This window comes from Cetorhinus maximus, chromosome 11, assembly GCF_964194155.1.
Source record: "Cetorhinus maximus chromosome 11, sCetMax3.hap1.1, whole genome shotgun sequence".
NCBI lineage: Eukaryota > Metazoa > Chordata > Chondrichthyes > Lamniformes > Cetorhinidae > Cetorhinus > Cetorhinus maximus.
Genome location: NC_135889.1, coordinates 64,798,168 through 64,823,059, shown reverse-complemented (window position 1 = coordinate 64,823,059; position 24,892 = coordinate 64,798,168). Strand labels below are relative to the sequence as shown.

The following is a 24,892-nucleotide window of genomic DNA, read 5'->3' as shown; positions in this document are numbered from 1 at the left end:
ATTTTGACGTCATGTTTCCTAAGTGCAAGTCCAAAACATACACATATATCAAAAACAAAATCGAACCCAGCGCTGACCTTATGCACACCACTTTCAACCCCTGTCAAATTTGAACAGCTATGCATCCTAACTCTTTATTTTCAGTCATGTAACCAGCTTTTTTCCCCCAGTTTTGAAATGAGTAAACAATGGTCGAGGTCGATCAGGAAGTATCAGTAGTAATGCAACCATGAGCTCTAAAAGCTGGGGATTGTAGAAATGGGGAAAGACTAGCAAAAGTAAGAAGAAAACCAACATTTTCTGGAACTGGGAAGGAATGAGCTTGAGCAGGAGACTAGACAATGATCATACACAACGAGGACTTGAAAAGGCATGCAATATGCAATATTTGGATATTAAGAAGGAACAAAAGAGTACATTTCAAAATATTGTTAGTGACAAAACTAAATTATTCTTATAATAATATTATTTCTTGATAACAGTAGAAATGCAAATTTGGTGCATATCAAAGTGAAGGATGTTAGTGCCGCGGAACACAACAATTTCCTATTTGAACAACCAACGTCAGCATCAAGTATTCCCAGTTAAGGTACAGCTGGCTAATTTCAGTATTAACCAAAGTCCTTAATGCAACAGAATCGCATGCACAGTTGAGGAAAATATTAATTGATAGGTAAAATGGAAGAAAGTGTTTAAACCTAGAGATTACATACGCAGGTTGTTGAATAACTCTTGATTTTTCTAACAAATATTCAGAGATCTTTGCTCCCATTACAGCCCCTGTGGGAGTGAACTTCATTTCTAGATATTTCCCAAATCGACTGGAATTATCATTGATTGCAGTGCAAGCATTTCCAAAGGCTTCCACAAGTGGATTAACTTGAAGAATTTTCTCTCGCAGAACACGGTTATTAGCCTGCAACATAAGGCATATGTGCATTAGCCAAACATAAATCTTATTAAAAAGGAGTTTTGTGATTATGATTGTAAGGTCCCTTCTTGCTTCCAGCTTAGTACAGCAACGGCCAGAATGCAGAACTGCAGGGGAAAAGCAGTCACAACAGTTAACAACATGAAAACTGTTAACACCATAGGTGAGAGATTAGAGTGGCAGGGATAGATGATAAATCACACATTGGAATGATAGTGACAATGGGCACAAGCAATCGTAGCAGCACAGGTTCATCCGCAGCGGGAGCAGGGATAATTGTCCATCACGTATGACAGAGCAGGACACTGGTTAACATCAGAAACCAGGCTTCTGGCCCCAGGTAGCCAGTGAACATTAACACAGGAAATCAGCAAGCATGGAATTAAAATAAACATCAGAACATATGCTAGAGTTTTAAATTCTATATTTAAGTAAAAATTCATATGCTATTTTGCTGCATTTTTCATCATTATAAACACAAAAAAAAGGCATAAAGTACAGTTCTATCCATTTCAGTGACGCATTCCATTAACGTGCTTAATGTTAATAGTTATTACACCAAACATACCTTTCCCAGATAGGTTAAGTGTTGAACAATCAAATGTGCACTCTCTGTCTTCCCGGCACCACTTTCTCCACTTATGATAATGCACTAGTATGGACAAAACAAATGACAAGTCATACCAAAAAGTCCTGATTAAGAGGCAACTCTTATGAAAATTCTGCAATCAGAGCACACACAACTTTATAATGCTCATTCTGAAATGCTGCATAAACAATTAGCTCAAACAGAAACAGCTTTAATTGTTAAATTGTAACTAAGAAAACAGAAATCTTAAAAACTTAAAGAAATTATTGATGAAACAATGTTATCTTAATAAAACAAATGCAATGCTACCTTGTTGAAAAAAAGCTTATGAAAGCACCTTAATTCCTGATACAGTTAGCCAACTGCTAGATAAATTGATAGCCTATAATTTTGTGAGGTTAACTCATCTACATAATTATTTATAGTTGCCTGCACAATGTACCACACAAAGTCATGCTGAAATTTAAAGGAATACAGCCAGCTAAATATAGATGAGGGGGAGGGAAGGGGGAATTTTCAGAGCTTATAAGCAGACTCAAAATGCATTTTCTCTGCGGGCTTCAGAATGTTGCCATCAGGCTCAAATGCGGGTCAGAAGCATGCACTGTGCAGGAAACAGTCAGTCACCTGTGATTTTACCTGAATTGGCCAATTAATGGCCAGAGGTTGGGTTTGCCATTCAATTAAGATCAGAGCAGGCACTCGAAACTAGAAGGCCAATACGAGGCCCTCCAGTTTAGAAGCAGCAGCAGGATGCCATGGCAAGTGAGTGAGCCCACCCTCTGGCATTAATTGGCCAAAATTGGCCCTCTCTCCAGCTTTTTCAAATTTAAAATAAATAAAGGCTTTTTCAGCCAAACACCATCGTAGAAGGAGGGAAGAACCTTTCTGCAGGGTGGACTATGGCTGCAGTTGAACCCAGGTAGGCAGGAAGGCCATCTCCAGAAGATTGCACTTTCTCCAACAAGAGACCTTACTTAACAGGCCCTTCACAAGGTTAAATGGCTACCCGATGGAGCTGAGGAGCCAGCACGCCGACTGGCAGCAAGAAATTCCGTGCCTGTCCACCTCCTTGCCTCTCCCCATCGGTGGTTAAAAATTCAGTCCCATATTTTTGGCTGACAATATGGAGGGGGCTGGGAGGGTTAGCCCATTTTCACTCCTATGTGTCCTTCTAGAGCATGGCTGTGTACCGTACTTGGCAGGAAGTAGCACCAGTTTCAATGTTGTGTGCTCTATCCAAAATATTTGAGCCCAGATCTAGAAGATGATTGCATGCTTCAAATAACGTGGCAAGGTAAGATTACTCAAACATACCACGTATTGGTAAACAGCCCAAGAGTGAATGCTACAAAGAGTTGCCTGTCAACCTATTGAATAGTTAGGGGGAGAAATTCGCTCACGTGGCATCGCTATACAGACTTAAATCAATTCCCCAAGGGGCAGGCAAGACTGACTGCCTCCGCAGCCTGTATGATGTGCTTCACTGATATTATTGAAGAACACCATTCAGGCTGCGCAGGTAAAGGGCCATGGCCCTGCCTGCTCTGGTAGATCAATACAAGTCTGGCAGTACTGCTAGAATCAGCACAATGCAAATAAATTTTTCCACCTTTATGTTTATCATGCCAAATCTCATGCAGATCTACGGCTCTGCTAAGCATCTCATGCATATCCATACGACAGCAAAGTACACATTTCAATAAGGCAACGTACCATTGAAAATTATGCCATACTTAACCTTCCAAGGGAATCACACCTCACAACACTGTAGCACCCTAGCTATGTGCTGTATGGTTTTTACTAGCTGGCCTATAGATTACTATATGTTGGTCAGTGTGAATGTGCCTTTATCACTTTTAACATCCTAAGACTATGTTGCTGCTTTTACAAGATGGCACAGATTTTGATAGCAGGATCCTGACCTGGATAGGATAGTCTCACTGGTAAAGGAGAAATAGTGAAGGCTCATCTCTTCTGACATGCAGAAGAACAACAGTGGGGTCTATAGAACTGCACATTTAAATAAAGGCACCACAGTATCCTATCTAAGGCACACAGGCCTCCTCCTCGTCACTTTCTGTCCCTTCTCACTCCCTTTAAACTGCTGAAGGAGTTTATATAATTTCCATTCATAACAATTTAGGGTGTTTACATGAACTTTAAGCTCCCTGAAATACTGGGCAAAATTTTCTGCCTACCGGGCGGGCGGGCCCAAACCAATCTCTGGCGGGCAGGGAGCCAATCCCTGCCAGAGAAGCGGGCGCCGCCGCCATTTTACGTGGGCGGGCCAATTAAGGCCCGCCCAGCGTGACGTCCGCCGGGAAGCGCTATGCGCTTCCTGTGTGGGCGAGGGGGATTCCCCAAAAGCGAGAGCGCGCATTTTCACACAACGCACGAAAGAGCGCACATCTCCCTGAGGCTAAGTGCTGCCTCAGGGAGATCGCTGACAGTTCTAAAAACATTAAAAATAGAAAAAAAAAATCCTTAACATGTTCCCCTCATTTGACAATGTCACATGAGATGGGACATGTTCATAATTTACACTAAAACTTTATTAAACTCTTTAAACCCTACATGAAACCTCATCCCACCGGTGGATGAGGTGTCATGTTTTTTCTATTCCCCACTGGGGCTCCTGGCCTGCCCGCCAACCTTAAGGTTGGACGGGCAGGTCCTTTAATTGTTTTAATGATCCTGTCAATGGCCTCAATTTATTTTGCTGCGCCCCCGCCTTCCTGAAGATTTAAATGGGGGGATGACGTCGGGGGCTCCCCCTGATGTCATCTTGCGTCATTTTACGTATCGGCAAGCGGGCCCCACCCCCTGCTCGCCGGCGGCAAAATTCAGCCCACTGTGGGCAGAATCATCCCAGATTTGCACTAAGTGCGGTAGCCGGTGGGCAAAACATTTCCAGGAAACAAGCCGTTTCCATGGCGGGCGGGCTCTCGTTCGCCCACCATGCCACCTCGCCGGGCACCACATTTAAAGTCCAGCTGCACACACACCTCTCAGTGCTTCCAGCCCACGACTGCTGCACAGAAGACATGGCCCTGATAGGCAAAAAGACTGCAGCCTCCAGGTTTAATGGGCCATCCCTCCGGTGCCTTTTGGACACAGTGGAGGCCCGCCATGATGTCCTTTACCCCTGCTCTGGCCGCAGGATGGGCAGCAACTTCACTAATCCGGCTTGGGAGGCGATGGCAGCGATGGTCAGCACCAATGCCCTGCAAAAGAGGCCAGCCACTCAGTGCTGCTACAGGATGAATGGCCTCATCCGTTCCGCCAGATTAACTAATCTTCTCATCGCTCCCACCTCACACACTCACAAACCCATCTGCAGGGGTCTCACACCTCAAGGGAGAACACCACTAACTCTCACACACACCCTCACATCCCCATCAGGCTCATACCCTCTTGAGCTCATGTCCTCATGCTGTCCATGGCTCCACTCACCACACAGACATTCGAGGCAGTGCCATGTGTGTTGCTCACACACACTCCAATTGTTTTCATGCAGGAGAAGCCTGCTCTCCTCAGCAGCGAGGTCCCAGGCCGATCATTCACTTTGATGAGTGTGCCACCGCTTGACTGGTGAGGACATGGTGGTGACAGTGAGGTCGGCAGTGAACACTCTCGTGAGGATCCTGCATAACACCCTCCCTCTCTCAACGCAAATGTGAGTGCTCCCTCGCCTGCTTTTGACTCTCTTGCCATGCACTACTTATCTCTACTTTGGTTCACAGGGAGCTCTGCCAAGTGACCAACACCCCCAGCCAGCCATTGCCTCAGCTCCATCCATGTCCTCACCTTCAGCCAAGGGGTCACCTCCTCCATTGAAGAGCTGGAAATAAGCAGCCTGGAAGATCCATTACAGCGCTTACCCACACCCTGCACCAGCGCAGAGACACACACTTCAGTGGAACCTAGATCTAGAGCAGGCTCGGGTTCACAATCTGGTGGTCACTGCACAGACACACGTTTGCAGCAGGAGGCAGGTTCGTTTGAGCTCCCTGGCACTCGGATGACTGCTAGGGATCAGGTATCTGTAAGGTCCGAGTCAGATGATGAGCCTCCAGGTTTGGCCTTCCAACTCATCCCAGAGAGTCAGCAGAAGGTGTGGGAACATCACGCAGAGCTATTGGAAGCCCTCAGCAGAGTGGCACACAAGTCAGAGGAGTGTGTCCGCCCGCTCTCTGACGAAGTGGTGCTCACATGTGCATGTATGGAGGTCTCCATGAGGAGGATGGCATATGCCATCCTGGGTCCAGCAAAACGCAGACATTCCGGCGCATGGACCTGCAATACATCGTGAGAGCCATGGGTGAGTTCCTGTAGTGGCAACATGAGGGGGAAATGGGACACCTCGACATCCCTCAAGCTGCTCCTTCTCCTCAAGGAGTCAGGCCAGGGCCCCCAGACGTCCAAAGGGAGGTGGAGCGGCAGCTGGACACCCCTGGATCATGCACTCAGGAATATCAGAGGCTTTCCTCTCCCTCTGAGTCCCCTTTACCTGTGAGCCCCTCAACCTCATCCTCTCTCACCACAGGGGAGCAGCTGGCCAACAAATGATTCTGGAGAGAGAAGGGTGTCTGTATTTTTTTGTTCATTGATGGGATGTGGGCTTCACTGGCTGGGCCAGCATTTATTGCCCATCCCTAGCTGCCCTTGAGAAAATGGTGATGAGCTGCCTTCTTGAACCGCTGCAGTCCATGTGGTGTAAGTATACCCACTGTGCTGTTAGGAAGGGAGTTCCAGGATTTGACCCAGCGACAGTGAAGAAACAGTGATATAATTCCAAGTCAGGATGGTGAGTGACTTGGAGGGGAACTTCCAGGTGGTGGTGTTCCCATCAATCTGCTGCCCTTTTCCTTCTAGATGGTAGCAGTAGTGGGTTTGGAAGGTGATGTCGTGGATTCCTGCAGTACATCTTGTAGATGGTACACACTGCTGCCACTGTGCATCGGTGGTGGAGGGAGTGAATGTTTGTGGATGTGGTACCAGTCCTGGATGGTGTAAAGCTTCTTGAATGTTGTGGGAGCTGCACTCATCCAGGCAAGTGGGGAGTATTCCATCACACTCGTGACTTGTGCCATGTAGATGGTGGACAGGCTTTGGGGAGTCAGGAGGTGAGTTACTCGTCGCACAATTCCTAGCCTCTGGCCTGCTCTTGTAGCCACAGTATTTATATGGCTAGTCCAGTTCAGTTTCTGTGGTAGGGTCTTTCAGGGTGTCGCGCAAGCACTCCCCACGCACGCGGATCCTTCCTGTTTCACACTTGCCTCAACGTCCTGAGCATTTTGAATGCTGCCTGCTGGGGTTCACTTTCAGTTGTCCATCTGAGCTGACCTGCATCTCCAACCACCCAATGATCACACTCCCATGCAGCACCTGATCTCACCGACCATGACTGTCGTTTCACTTTCGACTTGAACAGCATGGTCTGAATTCAGTTTTTTGTGCACTCCCCAGTCTTTTCCCATCCCCTAGTCACCCATTTCCTTTCCCCCCATCACAGCTGACCCCCTGGCATCACCTTCCACCTCCTCTCCGTGACCTACAAGCCACAATTTTTTCCTTCGGAGATGTCCAGGTGAACGCGCACGTTCCCTTCCTTCCCGAAAAGAATCCCAACCGCCTCACTCTGCCCTTGGTCATTCTCATCATTCCATCATACCATGCCCACCCTTGGTTTGCTCCCCAGGAGGCAGTCATGGACCCATCAGACTCGTCCCTCGCACATTCATCTGGACATCCACTGGACTCCTTTCTCCCTCTTGATCCCTCCCCCCAACTCAGAACCTCTTCCCCCCTATTGTCCTCCCACCCACAGAATCCCCCCAACTCCTGCTTAATTCCTCCCCCTTCCTGACTCCCTCAGGCATCCTTACTTCTTCTTCCACCCTTAGTCCTTTCCCCTGCCGACTCCTTCCTTCACCCTTGACCCTTCTTCCAGCTTTACTCCTTCCCCTTCCTGACTCCCTCAGACACCCTCACTTCTTCCTCCAGCTTAATTCCTTCCCCTTTCCTGACTCCTTCCTCCGCTCTTACTTCTTCCTCTGCCATTACTCCTTCCCCTCTCCACACTCTTTTGCCTCCTCCGGACTCCCTCCCCTCTCCGCACTCCTTCTTCCCCTTGGACTTCTTCCCCTCTCTGTACTCCTTCCTTCTCCTCGACTCCTTCCCTTCTCCGCACTCATCCCTTCCCCTGGACTGCTTCCCCTCTCCGCACTCCTTCTTCCCCCTGGACTCCTTCTCCTCTCTGTACTCCTTCCTTCCCCTCGACTCCTTCCCATCTCCGCACTCATCCCTCCCCATGGACTGCTTCCCCTCTCCGCATTCCTTCCTCCCCCTAGACTCCTTCCCCTCTCTACACTCCTTCCCCCCCGAACCCCTTCCCTTACACCTTCCATCCCTGTAAACCTCCCTTGCCAGTTGCCATCTTCTCCCCCTTTACCCCCTCCTCCCCTGTACTCCCTCCCCCCCACAGCCTTACCCCCACCCCGACACCTTCATTCCTCCCTACCAACCTCACCCCCCTGACACCTTCAATCCCCCCTCCCAACCTCAGCCCCCGACACCTTCTTTCCCCTCCTCCCAACCTCACCCCCCGACGCCTTCACTCCCCTCCTCCCAACCTCACCCCCCCGACGCTTTCATTCCCCTCCTCCCAACCTCACCCCGACACCTTCAATCCCCCCTCCCAACCTCATGCCCCGACACCTTCATTTACCCCCTCCCAACCTCGCCCCCCGACACCTTCATTCCCTCCTCCCAACCTCACCCTAGTGCTGGAAAATGGGATGTGAATAGTTAGGTACTTGTTTGACCGGCGCAGACTCGATGGGCCGAAGGGCCTTTTTCTGTGCTGTAGATCTCGATGACTCTATGACAGCTTCATTGCCCCCTCCCTACCTCACTCCCGACACCTTCATCCCCCTGCCAATCTCACCCCCTCAACACTTTCATTTCCCCCTCCCAACCTCACCCCCCGACACCTTCATTCCCCCCTCCTAACCTCACCCCACGACACCTTCATTCCCCCCTCCCAACCTCACCCCCCGACATTTTCATTCCCCCTCCCAACCTCAGCCCCCGACACCTTTATCCCCCCACCACCAACCTCATCCCGCCGACACCTTCATTCCCCCCGCCCAACCTCACCCTCCTGACACCTTCATTCCCCCTCTCCTAACCACACTCCCCTGATGCCTTCATTCCCCCCTCCCAACCTCATTCTCCCGACACCCTTTCCCCTCCCAGTTGATCCTAGACCTTCCTCTCCCACCCATTTGACCATCATCCGTTCTGAGCATCAATGATGACTTTCCAACTTCTGTAAGGTGTTTCCCAGCAAAGCCATGTCCAGGAGAATCTGCCCAGCATGCCATGGACATTCCTTCAGGATCCAATTGCTGTCAGGCTCTAGCATCTTTTGCTCCTCGGATGTCCACCACATGAGCAAGGCCCTGGTGGCAAGTCCTGACTTCTGCACATCACACTTGTCAAGACGTGTTCTGCACCGACATGTTTTCCCGCCGACGTGGGCAGATGATCCAGCTTGGGGGGGGGGGGGGAGAGTCTGGAGGGCTGGCCTTACAATGATATGCTATGCATTACAATGAGGGTCCTGACGTCCAATGGTGGGAACGCAGCCCACCATCGGCGGGAGAAGTGGACAATCACAAACTAGTTTCACGACATCGAGAAACCGATTTTTGACCTTCTCGCCATATTGTCCGCTAACGCCACCAAACACGCCCGATGCCAGTGTGCACAGAAATTCCCGGCCTGCGATTTGGGGTGGGGGGGGACATTCAAAGCATAAAAAGCAAAACATTTAAAATAAATTTTAAAGCCTTACTGAGACATGCCATCAGCAAGACCAGTCAGGAATCCCAATGCAGCCCAGGAGCTATAAAAACGGGTTATATAATCCTAGCGCAGAGTAACTGAGAGGCTGACTCCCAGGACTTTGACTGTCGTTACCAGAAAATCCAATAATAGCATTTCCTTTAGCAAGCCCATAAAACATGCTTCGTTGTCAAAATAAATGTGAATTTGATTAACTTTTATTCCTTTCTAGGCCTTAAACTCTTTAAATAAATAAACCAGTCAACCAGCCTGGGAGCTGATTATCTATCCTAATCAGTCTCCATCTCTCTCCAGTTTGTCTTTCGAGTCTGATGGAGTGAAAGATATACATATGAGGCTTTTAAAGCTACCACTTTACAGTATACTACTGAGGGTAGACAAGTCAGGCAGCAGCTGGCCTGGAACACAGCTGCAAAAAAGATCAGTCTGACATTTTAAGTTGTAGCTCTGGCAGGTGTTTCAGCACTGAAATTTAATTGAACTAAAATAATAAGAAAACTAGCTGATTTCCCCTGGCCTTGCACATGGGTAGTCCAGGTCAATGTGAGTTTTTCAGGTCAAGCCAGCTTAAAGAGTAAGGAATAAGGAAACCAATGAGAAGGGAGAGGATAATGCAAATAGGAGCAGGGAAGGGGAGGCTTTTGAAGAGGGTAAGGTTATAGGGATCGAGAAGTCAGTAGGAGGAGAGGGAAAAGATTTCTGAAGAGATGGGGTCATGAAATGGTAAAGGAGTGGTATAGATGAAGAGAAAGTGGGGAGTTATATTGACTAAAATTCAATTGATTGGATTGGTTATTATTAAAAGGGAAAAGATGCAAGGTCAGTGTAGCATTTGTGGGGTAGATGCAGCAAGTGCAGAGACCTTGGTGAAAATGGACTGGCAGCCAGTGAGTGGGTATGAGTGGGGTGGGGGTGGGGGGGGAGGGGGAGGGTAGTGGGATGTGGAAGGGATCGAAATCTTGTTCATTAGGAATGATGATAGGGAAAAAAAATGGTGCTCAATGATAGGGGTAGGTCTACTTAGTTCTGACATTAACGAAACCTTCGGCTGGGAGTGCTCAATGATCTGGGCCATGACCTACCCTATGGGCAATCAACAAGAGGTGCAGTAATTCCACAGCAATCTGATTGCCAGTTTTTTTCTCCTCAAGACAAATTTGCATAATTAATTTACAGGGTTGAATTTTTAGGCCTTGTTGGGAGCAGGCACAGAAATGGGCAGCAGGTAAATTTGCACCGCTGGTCGGCATACAATTCCATTCCGAACCTGGGGCCACACAATCGGCAGGTAGCTAATTCAGTTTGCTGAAGGCCAATTAAAGCCTATTGATGGAGGCTGACTGGAATTGTCCTGTTGTCCTCCAGGTCTCATGAAGCGGCAGGAAACAGTGTACTTGCGTGGAGGTGGCTACCTGTCAGCAGACCGGGGGCCCACATTCCAGGCAGGCTTAGAAGCCTTTCCCAACTGCCTGGCTTCAGCTGAGGTGAAGATCACCCTGTAAAAGGGTGCCCCCACCACATGGCAGCCCTCCTGCTGAAGATATTTTTAGAAGGTTGGAGAAAGATACCTCCACCTTGGAGCACCTTCTCACACTCACTTACCTGAAAAGACATCCTGCTGCTTCTTCAGTCCTAGAGGGCCTCCTATTGACCCTTCAGCTTCAAGAGCCCCCTCCTGCTATCCTATATTGCACAGTGAGCTTGCCCTCTGACCATTAATTGGCCAATTCAGAGAAAATCACTGCCAGGTAACGGTCTCTCACACAATGTGTGCTTCTGACCCCCGCACTTGAACCTGGCAGCAGGGTCCTGAATCCCACAGGGAAAGCCTTGTCCATTCTTATAAAACCTAGCACATGTTTTACATTAAATATATGTTCAGTCTTTGAACAATGTTGCTTACCCTATGTATGCAAAACTATGATTAACTTAGACTTTACTGTTGATGTTTCCAGTCAATCTGACCCTCACCTGGTCTTTGCTAAAAGTTACCATTCCTTGATATGCAGCATCCGCTGTGGCAAAAATGTGTGGAGGATTTGAAGAACGCTTGACACCATGATAAAGCTTAGAAAACTGTAGTAAAATATTGAACAATATCAAAACATCAGAAAAATTATTGCACAAAGATTATTCCTCTTCATGTGCCATATACAATCCATTCTACCTCTATGAGGCACTCATTAAACCATTTGTATTATTTGCCTTTCATAGTGACTACAGTTAAATTTAATTCATTGTATGTGTGTGATGCAGAACATTTCTGAAAGATGTAATAAAATGCTGTACGAGTCAAGCTTTTTAACATTTTAGATACACTGAGTTTTATCTCTTTGCCAATATTTCAGTCTTCTTCTAAAGCCATTGACTACACCAAGGTTATAGTGCATGTTGCAATACCTTACCCAAGTCAGTTCTGATTGTGTAGTTCAGCTACTTGCAAGATAAGCTCACTGTGTCATCATGGGAACTTGATAAATCATTGTTGCAATGGACAGAGCTTGTGCAGCTCAAGCCCCATGGATTTACAGTTGGAAATTGCTTTGGGATCCCATAGAACCCAGATTTGTATATAGTAATGAGGCTCCCACCTGTCTCCAGTGAAAAATCTGGCCACTTGCAATTCCAAAATTGCCATGATGTGAAGAGTGAGGCAAATTCATACGGCAATTTTGGCCTCATAGCCACGCAGTTTCTGCTGAAAAGCCGAGTGGTAGACAAACCAAGCTTGCTCCTTATGGTTCTCATGCTCTCAAAAACTTAGCCAACATGTTAGAAATTCAGACTTACCTCTGGAGTGTAAATAGGCAGGTCCTGGAAAGGGTTTAAAGCAATTAAAATGTCCCCAACGTAGGTGTATATCTGTAACTCTGAGTACCTTTTCTGTAGACAGTATATGATGGTTTCCTGTGAGATAAAAATATTATAAAATACGTAGTTTTACTATATGCTTCTGATAAGGGTATTGTTCAGCCATTGTGATGAATGGGAAAAAGGAAAAAGAAACCGGATGTCCCACATAAAGCCATATAAAGTTATGATAGAGTGAGAACAGTTGAAAATATAATCTAATATTTTGTTACTAAAGGTTCAAGAGGAAGAGATAGAAATAGAAAAAATAAGCAATTGTTAGAATTTTGGATTCTTATAGAACTATCTTTCTCTTGACCGTGCCCAGGAATGGACCTTGTTCTCTTCACTCTTGAGGGTGTTCTTATCAGGCCCTGCAACATGAATACTCTAGATGTAGTGTTTTGCCTAAACTGGTTATTTCAGGTGAATAGCATTTGAAAAGGAATAGAGAAAGGGAAGGGATGGGAAACATACACACCCATGAGAAGAAATAATGTGGAGTGTGCTAAAATGTAAAGAAGAACAGGTGATTAAAAGGCAGAAGTAATTTTATCAGGAAGCAAATGACTATATTTATAACAGATTATTATAGATAATGTAATTTGTGAAATCTAAAATATTAACTTACAATTAAATAGAACTATGAAGCACAAACATTTGGTAACTACTGAAAATACAATATATAAAAATATATCTGTAACAAGAAACTTTAATGGGTCAATTAGTACATCTTTGGTTGTTAAGTCTCTGGTGATAATTGTAAAATGTTCCATCTTTGAATAACACATGCAGCCTATTTTCATTCTCTTGTGCTACTTTTGAGATCCACATACTCTCCAGATATGACAAGCACCATATGTTAAGTTTCTGTAGTTCACTTACATTTCTGTAACCCATACATACAATACATATATATACTTCTCAGCTCCCAAGAGATTCATGAGAAATGGCCAAAAGCATTTCAAAAGATCTGTTACTCCAAAATCTGTCATCTCCTTTGCCTTCCTTTCCACGTGTTATCTGCATATTGTCTACAGCAACTACCATGCATAATCATGTTTGTCTAAAAATGTAATTAAAATCTCTACAACACAATTGCAACCCATCACTCCATCAGTAAACATCAAGCCATTGTTTCCCAGACTATCACTGACCTTATATACTCCACAGATCTTCCCTCCATGGGCTCCAAACTCATAGGCCTGGATTTTCACAATGACAGAGAGCCTCACCATCATTGCAAAAATGGCAGAAGAGGTCTCAGCCCTGAACATGGCACTTGCCATTTTCACGGGGACGGGAATGGGCCTGCACATTTTGTGCATGCGCATTTTGCAGAGGCAGTGTCCATAGAAATTAGCAGCTGTCACCAGTCACGAGCAGTTTGGTGGAAGAGGTTTCTGAAACCCGATATGTGAAGGCTAAACCTGGTAGGACCAAGCCTGAACTTTATAGATTCATTTCAATAGCCAGGGTACCCTTTTGGAGATGTACTTTTTGGAAACCGTCCCAGGGCACCTTTGGGAGAGGCCAGGTGCCCTTTGGGATTGCTAAAATTAGGCACGAATGTGCTTAAAAAGTGCTTAAATACGTTGGAACTATGAAGCTCATTGGAACTGACAAAAGCAACTATCAAAATTGTCAAGATGAACTGTCAAGAGTTGTCAAACCTTCAAGGCATTTAAAACTCCTGCCCTTAAACTCTTTGAAAATACTGTCTGGAGTGCTGAAAAAAAATGATTTCTTACTATTTCACTCTGCTTTTGACATAAACCTTAGGGTTTCCATTATTGGATAGGTGCTGCATGACTGATTGGATAAGTGCTGCATGACAGCTGTCCAATCACAGTCGGATGCCTGCCAGTTCGATTTATAGCTCTAAGTGTTTATGGACTGTTTGAAGTGGGACTATGAATTCCAAAGCTTGTTTTTATCAGGGATTATGAAATTGAATGAAATGTTTGTTGTTATAAGGGATAATGTGGTTGAAATAATGTAAATGTAGTAAATGGGTTTTTATGAATGAGTGATTTTTTTAAAACAAAGGCCAGGACTTTCTGGTCATCGGGCGTGCTCGGCAGGCGGGCCTGGGAGCGGTCAGGAAGCTGACTGCCACTTGCAATCGGGACCCCAACCACGATTTCACGCTGGATGGCTAATTAATGGCCAGCCAGCATGAATCCCACGCTGCAGCGCTCAGCACTGTCAGGGCGGGGGGCTTTCCCGCATGCGCGCGGGTGCACACAGTAAAAGCTCCCTGAGGCAGAGCTTCAGGGAGCTGAAGATTTTTAAAATAAAAAATAAAGATATGAAAAATAATGAAAACATGTCCCCCCTCATGTGACTCTGTCACATGAGCAGGGGCATGTTAAATATGAGTGTTAAAAGATTTTTTTTTTAAATCACTGGTCGAAACCTCATCTCATCCATGGATGAGGTTTCGCCAAAAATGCAAAGGCCACTTGGCCTTTTCGCCCGCCCACCAACCAAACGGGTGGACAGGCAGCGAAAAATTCTAGTCAATGAATTAAGGGCCTTAATAGGCCGCCTAATTGTCAGCGGGTGGCTGCCGACTCCCGCACGTGCCCACTGACCGAAATATCGCGTGAGTGCGCGATGACATTAGGATGCTTGCCCGATGTCACAGCACGTCCTTTTATACATGTTCAGGTCGGGCATGCGCCTGCCCGACAAGATAAAAACTCTGCCCAAAATCTGCAATAGACACTTGGAACTTTGTTTTATTTAATCTCAGCATGGGTCCTGAAGTCTGTCCATGGTGGAAACTGGGTGAGTTGGCATGGTAGGTGTAAGGGCATAGGGTGATGGGTGGGGGGCATGGGTTGGCATGAGTTGCCACTAAATTGGCAAGGGCCGTGGGTGTGTGGGGCATGGGTTGGCATGGAAGGCATGAGGGTCCATAGAGTGAGTAGAAGGGCATAGGTTAACATTGAGGATATGAGGAGTTATGTGAGGTGGGCAGAGTGGCATGGAGGGTATGAGGGCCATAGGAGCTGAGTGGGTGTTATGAGGTAGCGTGGATAGGGTATGGGGAGCACATGGGGGGGCAGTGAGAGTTGTGAGAGTTGAGGGCTGAAGGTCTATTTTATGTTTTCTGTTTTTTAAAAAGAGAACTTCAACATAATGCTGGTGTACTGAGACAGGCCTTCCGCCCAGCATCTTCTACACTCATGCCAGGATCACCCAAACTGACTCCCAGAGAACCCTGCCATCGGGAAATGTCCCAATCCTGCACTCCCGACCCTGATCAGAAGTTTTGGGCCAGTTTGTTTTCGTATTGCCTGCAAACTGCTGCCTCTGTTTAGGAAATGCTCTTTAAACTAAATCAATTTCCAGCACCAAGGAACTTTCTTTATACTTGGCTAGCAACATCAACTGTGTAGCCCTGCTCCTGGGCAGACAGGACACATAAAGCTATCTCCACAAGGTTGGCCTAATGCAATAACATGTTGAAGTGGCAAAATCTATGTTTGCACAGTATTTTGACCACATAATTCAGACTGTCAATTTTTCAACCACAAGAGAAGGACTTTTCAATTAAATAGCTTATAAAACATCCTAAAATATTAAATGATGTCAGCAAATATCAGACAAGTATGTCCTTGATTATTTCAATTCATACAACTTTTGCTTTCTTTCTACCTCTGTGAATCATACCAGTAATTCCAAAAACACGGCATTTAAAAAAAATTTTTGTTAGCAAATGCTCATTTCTTTCCTCACTAATATTCCTCATTTCTTCTCAAGGCATTGATTCCTTGCTGGGTATAGCTGCAAGGATATGGCTCATCAAGTTGCCTATTATTCATGAGAGCTTTCACACAGTATCAGCAGGATATTCAATTGCACGCAGCATAACAACCAAAACACACCTGGCATCCACTCATGGAAAAATTCAGCAGAGGTTGCGAGACAGTGATAAGAAATGAATGAGAAATCTGCATGGTTTTTCTCTCTCTAATCCAATGCTGCTAGGCTAATTTTAATACCCCTACCACTGTCCCTGCTGTGTTCAGTTAGCTATAGCAGCACGCTATAGACACAGCAAAGCAATTCCACAACCGACGGATCAGGTGCTGTGGCTCGGTTCATAGCACCCTCGCCTTTGAATCAGAGGGTTGTGGGTTCATGTCCCACTCCCGGAAACCAAGACCTGTGATTGTACTTGAAAGAGTTGCAATCTGTGACTGGTGATAACTCGAAAGAGTTTCACTCTGCAGTCCTACCACATCCAATCATGAATGGTGGTGGACAATTAAACAACTAACTGGAGGAGAAGGCTCCACAAACATGCCCATCCCCAATGCTGATAGAGCCCAACAAGTCAGTGCAAAAGACAAGCTGAAATATTTGCACACACCTTCAATGAGAAGTGCTGAGTGGATGATCCATCTTGGCCTCCTCTAGAGGCGCCCAGTCATTCGGCCAATTTGATTCACTCCATGTGATGTCAAGAAATGGCTGAATGCACTGGATACCGGAAAGAATATGGGTCTTGACAACATCCCAGCTATATTAATGAAGACTTGTGCTCCAGAACTAGCCAAGCCACAACACTGGCAACCACCCAACAATGTGGAAAATTACCTTGGTATGCCGTGTCCGCAAAAAGCAGGAAAAATCTAATCCGGTCAATTAGCCCCATGAATCTACACTCAATCGTCAGCAAAGTGATGGAAGGTGTCGTCAACAGTCTTAACAAGCAACACTTACTCAGCAATAACCTGCTCACCAATGCACAATCTGGGCTCTGCCAAGGCTCCACAGTTCCAGAGCTCATTACAACTTTGGCCCAAACATTGACAAAGGAGTTGAATTCCGAAGCTGAGGTGAGATCAAGGCAGCATTTGGCAGCAGAATTGAAATCAATGGGAATCAAAAGAGAAATTCTGCACTGGTTGGAGTCGTACCTGGTATAAAGAAAGATGGATGTAGTTGTTGGAGGCCAGTCATCTCAGTCCCAGGACATTGTTGCAAGTATTCCTCAGGGTAGTGTCCTAGGTCCAACCATCTTCAGCTGCTTCATCAATGACCTTCACTGAGATTAGCATATAATTCCAGATTTTATTTATTGAAATTCCAGCGGCTTTGCCCCCTTGATCCTGTGCCCCCAGAGAATTTGCCTGGACCTCTGGATTGCTAGTCCAGTGACACTACCACTCTGTCACTGTCTCCCCGTTAATTACCTCAGCTAAAAGACAATGGATGGGACTACGCCCCAAACCTGGGCTAACTGTTATTGGGTTATGGAAGCATGGTTCAGCAGTTTGGGATAGCAGCCATATTGTTGAACTGTATAAAGTCAGGCTGAGAACAGCCATTTTGGTGCAGAACCCCCAGGAAGAACTCCGAGACACATCATCCGTGAGGGTTCGCAGCCAAAGGAGAGCAAAGAGGAAGGTGTCCAGACATCAGTTGTTGGTCTGCTGAAAAAGAATCCAAGCAAATGGCATAACCATAGAACTAGTGAGGAACAAGAAACCTTCTCTCTATCCAAAAACTTACTGACCTGCTGAGTCCACCTGAAAAGGCAAATATCAACTACAGAAGCCATCTCAGCTGAAAAGGCAATAACAGTTCCACATGTATGCTGACAACACCCAACTCTACCTCACTGCCACCTCTCTCAACCCCTCCACTTCTCAAAATTGTCAGATTGCTTGTCCGGCTTCCAGTATTTGACGGGCAGAAATTTCCTCCAACTAAATATTGAGAACACCAAAGCCATTGTCTTCAGACCCCTCCACAAACTCTGCTCCATAATCACCAATTCCATCCTTCTCTTTGGCAACTGTATGAGGCTGAACCAAACTGTTGGCAACCTTGGTGACATATTTGATCCCGCGATGAGCTTCCGACCACTTACCTGCGCTATCACAAAGATTTAAATATTTCCACCTCCATAATGTCGTCCGACTCTACCCACCTCAGCTCCAAAAATCTGCTGCCCGTATTCTAACCCACACCAAGCCTCTTTCACCCATCGCCCCTGTGCTTACTGGCCGATACTGGACCCAATTAAGCGACACCTCGATTTTCAAATTCTTATCCTTGATTTCAAATCTCTTCATGGTCTCACCCCCTCCCTATCCCTGTAATCTCCTCTAACCCCATAACGCTCCAAGATGCTTACGCTAATTCTGGTCTCTTGAGAAACCCTGATTTTAATCACTCCACCATTGATAGCCATGTCTTCAGCTGCCTGGGCCCTGAGCTCTGGAATTCCTCACTAATCTTCCCTACTTTACTAACTCACTTTCTTCCTTTAGGACACTCCTTAAAATCTACCTCTTTGGCCAAGCTTTCACTCATCTGCCTTTATGTGGCTCAGTGTCATATTACTCAGCTCACAGCCAATTATGGCAACAAGGTTGTGAACAGTCATCTTCTGCCTCATACAGTTGCCAGAGAGAGGGACACCTTCGAACATTTTACTCTGATAAACATATAAATGTAAGTTGATGTTGTTATTATACATCTATATGTAAGGTAGTTTCATAAATGTATACACATCTGAAAATATACCAATATGTATAATTTCTGCAATAGTACATTGAGACCCCAATAGAAAGATTATTAATTTTTTATAGAAACAATTCATTGATGTGATTGTAAAAAGGAATTGGTATAGTCCAAATCTACCCGTGGAACCATCAGTCCCACTTCAAATTGTTAGAGGAAGGTTAGAAAGAAGGGATCACAATTTCTTGACCTGAATGAAAATGGAGATAATCTTCACTAGGAAACGCAAGTGTGTCTCAAGTACCATAGGATTACTATCAAAGATGCTGATGAGGATCAAGACCTGCATCTTAATAATTGCAGACACTGACACCAGAGTCATGAGATAAGAGTTGCCTTCTGCAGCTTTTAGAGATTTTAACTCAAGTCTACTTGTGCCGCTGTGTTCGGTGAGAGGAAAATGAGAAAACGCAATACAGATGGTAAAAAGAAATGAAGTTATATATTTACTGGAATTATACCACTGTTAAGTGAAAAGGCTAGAAAAGTTGGAATATTTTTTTCCTTACAGCAGTAAAGGAGGAGAGGAGATTTAATGGTAGATTTCAAAATAATGAGGGGCTATGATAGAGTAAAGAGGGAAAAAAATATTTTCATTGAGAGAAATGTCAGTAACCAGTTGACACAGATTTAATGAGAACAAATGTCATCTGAGAGAGCTACTGAGAAAATAGGACATAGAAAGGAGATACTTACATAAAGGTAGAGAGTGAGAAAGTCAAGCGGAAATAAGACCAGAAATACAGAGGTGATAACAAAAGTGTGTAAAAGGCAAACAGAGAGAGATAGACAGATGGAAATAAACTTTAAAAACGTGAGACAAACAAAAAAACAGTTACAGGAAGTAAAGTATAATTCTTTGCACTTGAAATTCGATTGTTTGCCAATTTCAGGCCGATTGTACTGTTTTTCTTGAAAGGCTATCCCATTGTCTTTTCTTTTTAAGCAATAAAATTTCATTGTCAGAACTTACTGTACGCTCTGAAGCTATGGGAAAAATTTTCCCCCCGTCGGGAGGAAAGTATGAGAGCAGACGCGGGTGCGCGCACCTCCAATCGGCACCCCCGATTGGGGGCGAGCCGTCATTTTACATAGGCGGGCCAATTAAGGCCCGCCCAGCGTGACGTCCGCTCAGAAGTGCTATGCGCTCCCTGTGCGAGTGGGGCAGATTCCCTCAGCCAGGAGTGCGTTCTTTCACGCATGCACACAAAAGAGTGCACTGATCTCCCTGAGGCTAAGTGCTGCCTCAGGGTGATCAGCTCAGGTTTAAAATTTGTAATACAAATGATAAAAAAATTTCCTTGACATGTCCCCTCATGTGACACTGTCACATGAGTGGGGACATGTCCATAACTTTTAATGAAACCTTTAATAAAAATTTAAAAACCTACATGAAACCTCATCCCACCCGTGGATGAGGTTTCATGCTTTTTCCGAAGCTCGCCAGGGCTCCCAGCCTGCCTGCCAACCTTAAGGTTGGACCATCAGGTCCATTAATGACTTTAATTAGTTTTTCAATGGCCTCAATAGGCCATTGACCGGTCGGCAGGCGCACAGCTGACTCGGCTGTGCCCCCGCCGACCTGAAAATGGAAATGGCGCGGGGTGACGTCAGGAGTTCCACCCCGCCCCCGCTCGCTGACCAGAAGATCCTGCCCAAGTGTTCCATTATGCTGAACTCACTGCCTGATTTAAAGCAAGTCTTTATACTATGGTTTAATTATAACGAATGTCCCAGTTTTACTGCAGATGGTACTTAGTTAAGCGGTACAAAGATTTATAGCACCCTATTTGTACCAATCTACCAGTGAAAAATAAAACAAACAGAAAATGCTGCTGACTCGAGAGGGGGATGTTAGTTACAACGTCATGAATTTAAAATTATCACTAACCGTATGACAAGGTTGTTAGAACATATCCCTAGCAGAAAACTTTGACATTATTTGCATTCAACAGCATTCATTTGCACTGAAAAGTGATCATTTAGCTATCATTTGAAATTCCAGGCAGTGATCAACTGACATTAATGCACTCAATCAACATCATTTGCAATCATTTAATAACCTTCAAAGTGTTCAGAAGCATCAAAAGTAATCAGAGCTTGTTCGCGAGGAAAAATCTAGCAATAACGACAAAATTTAACTTAAGGGCGGGATTTTCTCCTTCGCACACTAAGTGCAGTGGCAAGCGACGTTTATCCTGTCGGCTGCAATGGCGTGTTTCCACGCCGTATTGTCCGCTTTCCACCTCATTAAATATGTATTGTGGGTGGGCAGCCTCTGATTCGCCTGCCCTGCTGTGACCTCAGCAGATCACCTCTCTGGGCACCATATTTAAACCACACCAGTGCGCAGCTTTCTCAATGCCTGCAGCCCAGGACTGCTCCAGAATTGAGATGGACCCCAAAGGGAAGAAACATGCTCCCCCAAATTCTGTGACGCCTCACTGGCTGCCTTCTGGATACCATGGAGGTCCGCCAGGAGGTTCTTTACCCTCATGATGGCCAGCAGAGGTCCACAAACCTCTCAATTGTGGCTTGGTACGCGGTGAGTGCCAACGTCGCACAGAAAATGTCAGCCATCCAGTGCAGAAAGAGCATGAATGATATCATTCATTCCGCCAAGGTAAGTCAACCAGCTCATCACTCAACTCACACCCTCAAGCCCATCAGACATTTGCTGGGTGCCACTCCACAAGGATCTCACACACTGCCAGTTCAAGGGACATCGCCACTCACTCTCACACACACCTTCACATCTCCATCTAGGCTCATACCCTGTGTAGCTTGTGTCCTCATCCTGTGGATGGCTCCACTCACTAACCATAGAAGGCAAATATCCTTATCCTCTGCCTTGACATTTATCCTGCTCACACGCTCTCCATCTGTCTTTATGCAGGGCAAGCGTGCCCACAATAGGACGGGGAGGTCCCAGACTGGCAGTGGCATGGCTGAAATAAAGTCCCTCACTCCCTTTGAGGAGCCAGTTATTGAGCTGGCCAGAGATACCGGGACCGTTCATGTGGCGATGGTGAGGTTGGTGGTACACTCTAAAGCGAAGATCTCTCATCAGTTGATCCCTCAGGCAACAAATCTGTGATTTCCACTGTCCTGTTTTCAAGTCGCCTGCCATGCACTGATTTTCTCTACTCTCATAGGCACCTCTGGAAAGCACCTCAGAGACACCACAAGCCAGCCCCTCATATCTAGCCCTGAGGACACCTCGAATGAGGATGCTGAACAAAATCAGGGGAAGATATGCCACAACACTCACTCACACCCTCTGCCAATACAGAGACACATACCTCAGTGGGACTTAGATCTAGAGCAGGTTTGGGGTCACAAACTGGTGAGCACAGCACACAGTCTAGTCCACAGCAGACGGAGCAAGGACATCCAAGGGCGCCGGCACTCGGAGGACTGCTGGCGGCCAGGAATCTGCTGAATCTGGGTCAGAAGACAAGCCACCACACTTGGTCCTAACTCAGCTGGTGGAGCTGCAGCGACACAGAGGAATATCAGAAATCGTTGTCAGCTGCATTCCACAGGTTGCAACGTATGATGGAGGAATCTGTCTGCCATGAACACCTTGACATAGCACCTGTGCTGCTGTAGGAGTTGCACTCCATCACCGTAGGCATTGGTGGCATCCAGCAATGGCTGCATGAGAGGAGGCCAGGGCACCTCGATCTCACTCCAGCTGCCCCTTCTCTTCAAAGAGTCAGCCAGGGGCCCTTGGGCACCCGCACAGATGAGGACCAGCAGCTGGACACCCCGGGGCCATCCACCCAGGTGACTCCGGGAATGCCCAGCCAATCCCAATCCCCTTTTCCTGTGACCATCACCTCCAGCTCCACAGGCCAAGGAGGGCGCACCTGCCCTACAGCAGGAGACCCAAAGCAGGCCGGGCCCTCCAGGTCTCAGCCCTCCAGAGGGCACCTGCCAAAGTCATCACAGACAACGGGGTGCAGCAAACAGCAGGCTGCCTACACCTCCACTGTGGATGTTGGGGATGCAATAAGATATAGCAGTAGGGTCTGGAAAAGAAATAACTATTAGGAGCACAACGGTAGCATGGGTGCTCACCACATGTATTTACTTTTCACCACTGTAAACATAATGGCACCCATTTCACATCAACTCTCTTGAATGCCTCCTCTTTAAGCTGAGCTGTGTTGTAGTCAATCAGGTGTGACACCATAATCCCTCCCTCCACTTATCCCAGATGTCGCTATCACATGCCTCTATTTGATGTTGTGTGCAGCCATCTCAACACAGTATTTGTCCATTCTCAGCTCACTGCTGACATCAATGATGCTTCACCCTCAATGTAAAGCATTCTTGTGGAAGGCACCTCAGTCACATGCTTTGCTGAGTCATGTCATCTTCATTCTTGGCTGTGTAAGGTTGAGGCTGAGGTGTTCACTCATCTCGTCTACATTCTTGAAAGGTGGAGGTGTAGTGTAGAGGATGGATGTTGAAATGTCTGGAGAAGGGAAATAGTTCCTCCATGTACTCTGTCATCTGACAGGGTTTTCAATCTATGAGCCCACACTCAGAGCACGTGCACACTCTTTTCTGCCTTACGTGTTGCCGAATCTCCGACTGTACATCTGCTAAACTCACCAATACGTGTGAACACCTTCCCACCTCAATGTGCCAGAGATCTGCCCGTCGTAGCCGCATTATTGTCCAGCGCCCAAAGCTACAACATTGAGCGTTTGTTTCCAACCTTGTAGTTATCAGTATTGCACCCACAAGGCTCTTGTCACAAAATAGGGATGCAGCGCTGGGCCATACATTCTGCTTAAGTGTCCCCTCAACTAAACGCCCGCCAAGGTCAACAATGATAAATCCAAATGGTAACACGTTGCAGTCAATGGAGCTTTTGAGCATGCTCTCGATGCACTTATGTTAGCTTGATGGGAAGATTATGTTGAGGGCAGCAATGGGCCTGGAGTGAGGAGCTAATGAAGCTGATGTGTGCTCTTTATCGTCAACGAAGTGTTACCTTGAGGGTTCCCATGGTATGCCAGCATTTTCGAGTTTATAAGGGCCAAGGATGGCCATTAGGAGAGACTGTTTGTGTTAAAGAGGCATTTTGTTGTGTGGCAGGCAAGTGTGTGAACATGATCACCCTGAGGTGCTCCACCTCCAATGAAAGGTCTGACTAAATGTAGGCCCGCATCCCTAACTGAGAGTGCCAGATATCAATGTGGCGGAGATGAAGGTGACACGGAGGACTGGGTGATCTCAAAATGGATTAACATCTGCGGAACATCCTCGGCTACCTTGGCATAAGTGTCACCTATCAGTATCACCATCAAGATTACACAGGATGCGTTGTTCTGTTGCTGGAAATGGATCGCCTTGAGGAGCTTTGTCAGGCTGAAGGCATATTCCTACAAGCTCACCAAGCATTGTGGAACATGTACCTCTTGTAGGCTACCATAGTGACTGGGATCCTGGGGAGACGCTTGAAGAGGCAGCACCTTCTAACATCTGATGCCGAACTCCCTCCTCCAGTTAGCACCTCATCTCAGTAAGGACACATGCTCTCAAAGCTTCATCATCCTTCAAAGGATCAGAACAATGGTGAACTTAATGTGTAACTATTCATTCTCAGATTGATGTGCATGGTTAAAATGAGAGAGATAGCAACGCTGGTGGATTATGTTGGCCCATGATGGAAGGCACTTGTCCAAGAGGAAACTCAGTACTACTCGTCATCCTCCTCATGGAATCTGGTGGCTCTGAGGGCCTCACTTGCATGTCTGCCTCATCTGGCCTGTGCTATGGCCTCTTACCCTGCAGCCTCATCTTCCTCTACCTCATCCCTTTCTATGTCTTCCTCATCAGAGGAGACACGCAGCTCCTCCATCTCAGCATCTGACAAGTCCTCCCTCCTTTGCAGTGCCAGGTTGTGCAGCGCACAGTAAGCCACAATGATCCATGAGACCCTCTGGGGTGTGTACTGGAATGCTCTGCCAGATCTGTAAAGATATCGGAATCGCACGTTCAAGATGCTAATGTTCAGGTAGCGGTCTGAACATTGTTGTACCTTCTCTCAGCTGAATTTTGTGGCCGCCACACGGGCGTCATCA

The 24,892-nt window shown here is 46.3% G+C and overlaps 1 protein-coding gene across 14 annotated transcripts in view; it reads right to left on the bottom strand.

Annotated features, from left to right (window-relative positions):
• The window catches only part of myo3b (myosin IIIB), a 655,750-nt gene that overhangs the window by 429,427 nt on the left and 201,431 nt on the right, over positions 1 to 24,892 (bottom strand). For 11 of the 14 annotated variants that reach the window (XR_013577968.1, XR_013577969.1, XM_078552132.1 and 8 more), the window contains 4 exons: positions 12,186 to 12,302; positions 11,367 to 11,471; positions 1,500 to 1,583; positions 714 to 916 (listed from right to left, as the gene is read on the bottom strand). Coding sequence is in view for 12 of the 14 variants with exons in the window: in XM_078552132.1 (XP_078408258.1) it covers positions 714 to 916; positions 1,500 to 1,583; positions 11,367 to 11,471; positions 12,186 to 12,302 (509 nt within the window). In the remaining 2 variants the exon portion in view is untranslated. The remainder of the gene's footprint in view (positions 1 to 713; positions 917 to 1,499; positions 1,584 to 11,366; positions 11,472 to 12,185; positions 12,303 to 24,892) is intronic. The other 3 variants (XM_078552142.1, XM_078552143.1, XM_078552144.1) reach the window with 1 other exon arrangement.